Consider the following 1,904-nt stretch of genomic DNA (forward strand, 5'->3'; position numbering starts at 1 on the left):
TATAATAGTTTTTATAATTTTTTATAATAGTTTTCTATAGTTATATTTACATAAAACAGTTATCAAAAATTTTTTATATTAGGTTCATTTGTATATATGTGATTTCATAATAATATTCATAATAAAACAACTAGAAATGATTACACAATTATAACATCAAAGCTATTAATTTATCGTAGACGGATATAGTAGACGGACTCAATTAATAAACTTCATATTGCAGGGCTGTAATAATATTGGTATGCTTAGGCGGCATTCAGCAAATGAGCGGTTCTCAGGTCGCCGTACAGTATGCTCAAATAGTCCTGGACCAAGCTAAGACTAATCTGGAAGGCAAATACTTAACTATGATATTGGGCGCCATACAAGTGATTTTTACAATCATCTGTATGTTTCTTATCGATCACAGCGGCAGAAAGTCGTTGTTAATGATCTCGGCCGTTGGTGCAGCGTTTTCGAATGCTATAGTCGCGACGTATTTCAATCTGCAATATGATCATATAGATACCAGCGATATAATTTGGTTGCCCGCTGTTGGTGTGATTATGTATATAATCATGTATTGTTCGGGTTTGGCTTCGATACCCTTCACCATAGCTAGCGAATTATTTCCCACAAATGTAAAGGCTCTCGGCAATACCACTTTTTTAGGAACGACTAATATATGGGCCTTTTCTGTGTTAGAATTATTTCTGATCATAGCCGAAAATAGCGGTGCACACGTACCGTTCTGGATATTCACCGCATGCAGTCTCATGGGTGCTTTATTCGTGTTTTTCTACATACCTGAAACTAAAGGTAAAACTTTGGAACAGATACAAAAGGAATTGCACGGCTCGTCGACGTACTGAGATTCGAGAATAAGATAGTTACATGTTGATCTTCTTTCGACGAATTCGTGAATTGTTTAGAATTGAAGAAAAGTTATTTTTGAAGTTGGGCTCGTAGTTACTTCTGCAATTATTTTGCTTCAAATGATCTGTATTGTAATAGGTTGTAGCAGATTCTATTGCTTTGGCTTTAGAAAACTTGAAAATAAATGTAAATATGTTTCATAAAAATAATGACTATAATTAATGTATAAAATTAGTAGATGTTCTTATTATAATGTTTATGTTAAAGAATATTGAAATAATTAATTATATAAAAATCTCTCGACAATAGGATCAAAAAAGGTTTAATTGGTTTCTTGTTTAATATACAGACTAAATATAGCATAAAATATTTAACATATAAATATGTGCAATAATTCTTGATAAGATATTTGTAATTGTTTTCAAATTATGATTACATAAGATCTGAAATAAAGATTATATAAGATTTGTTCTTCGATAATATAAAATCTGTTATTTGATAATATAAAATCTGTTCTTCGATAATATAAAATCTGTTCTTCGAGTATACACAATTTATTCTTTCTTCTTTATATCAAATGTGCAATATGCTGATGATAAAGTTGATATGATAGTGTTATCTATAAACCTTTTTTAAATCAGCTTATTATGACAAACTCATCATTTAATGTTTGCATGTGAAACCGGTTGTATTGCGAAACATGAAGAAAATATATCTCGCCGCTGTAGCAGGTACATATATATTTTTTAGAATAATTAGACAAATAAATAAATTTTTGGATGTAATACCGGCTTCGATTCTCATTTTTAATATATAATTAAACTTAAAGTAAATTAAACATTATTTTTTATAAACACACGCAATGTTATTTAAATTCTCTTGATATTTTTAATTTATTGCATATATATATTTTTTTGTATATTTTTTTTTGCAGCTTACTATCCTCTTTATAGTGTGTACTTTGTATTATATAATCTACTTTGTATACTCTATCTTTAATAGTTATAATTGCTTATGATATTTAAAACATCTTTCCATTTTAAATTAAT

The 1,904-nt window shown here is 28.7% G+C and overlaps 2 protein-coding genes across 3 annotated transcripts in view; both read left to right on the forward strand.

Annotated features, from left to right (window-relative positions):
• Positions 1–1,074, forward strand: part of LOC115239033 (facilitated trehalose transporter Tret1-like) — a 7,010-nt gene extending 5,936 nt beyond the window's left edge. Inside the window, exon 4 of the mRNA XM_029813334.1 lies at positions 224–1,074. Coding sequence (XP_029669194.1) covers positions 224–851 — 628 coding nt within the window. The 3' untranslated portion in view covers positions 852–1,074. The remainder of the gene's footprint in view (positions 1–223) is intronic.
• LOC115239032 (facilitated trehalose transporter Tret1-2 homolog) overlaps positions 1–1,636 on the forward strand; it is a 10,286-nt gene extending 8,650 nt beyond the window's left edge. For both annotated transcript variants that reach the window (XR_003884582.1, XR_003884581.1), the window contains exon 5: positions 1,176–1,636. The gene's annotated coding sequence lies outside the window, so the exon portion shown is untranslated. The remainder of the gene's footprint in view (positions 1–1,175) is intronic.
• Positions 1,637–1,904: the final 268 nt, after the last annotated feature.

The sequence above is a fragment of the Formica exsecta genome, unplaced genomic scaffold (assembly GCF_003651465.1).
Source record: "Formica exsecta isolate Colony F162 unplaced genomic scaffold, ASM365146v1 scaffold363, whole genome shotgun sequence".
Classification (NCBI taxonomy): domain Eukaryota; kingdom Metazoa; phylum Arthropoda; class Insecta; order Hymenoptera; family Formicidae; genus Formica; species Formica exsecta.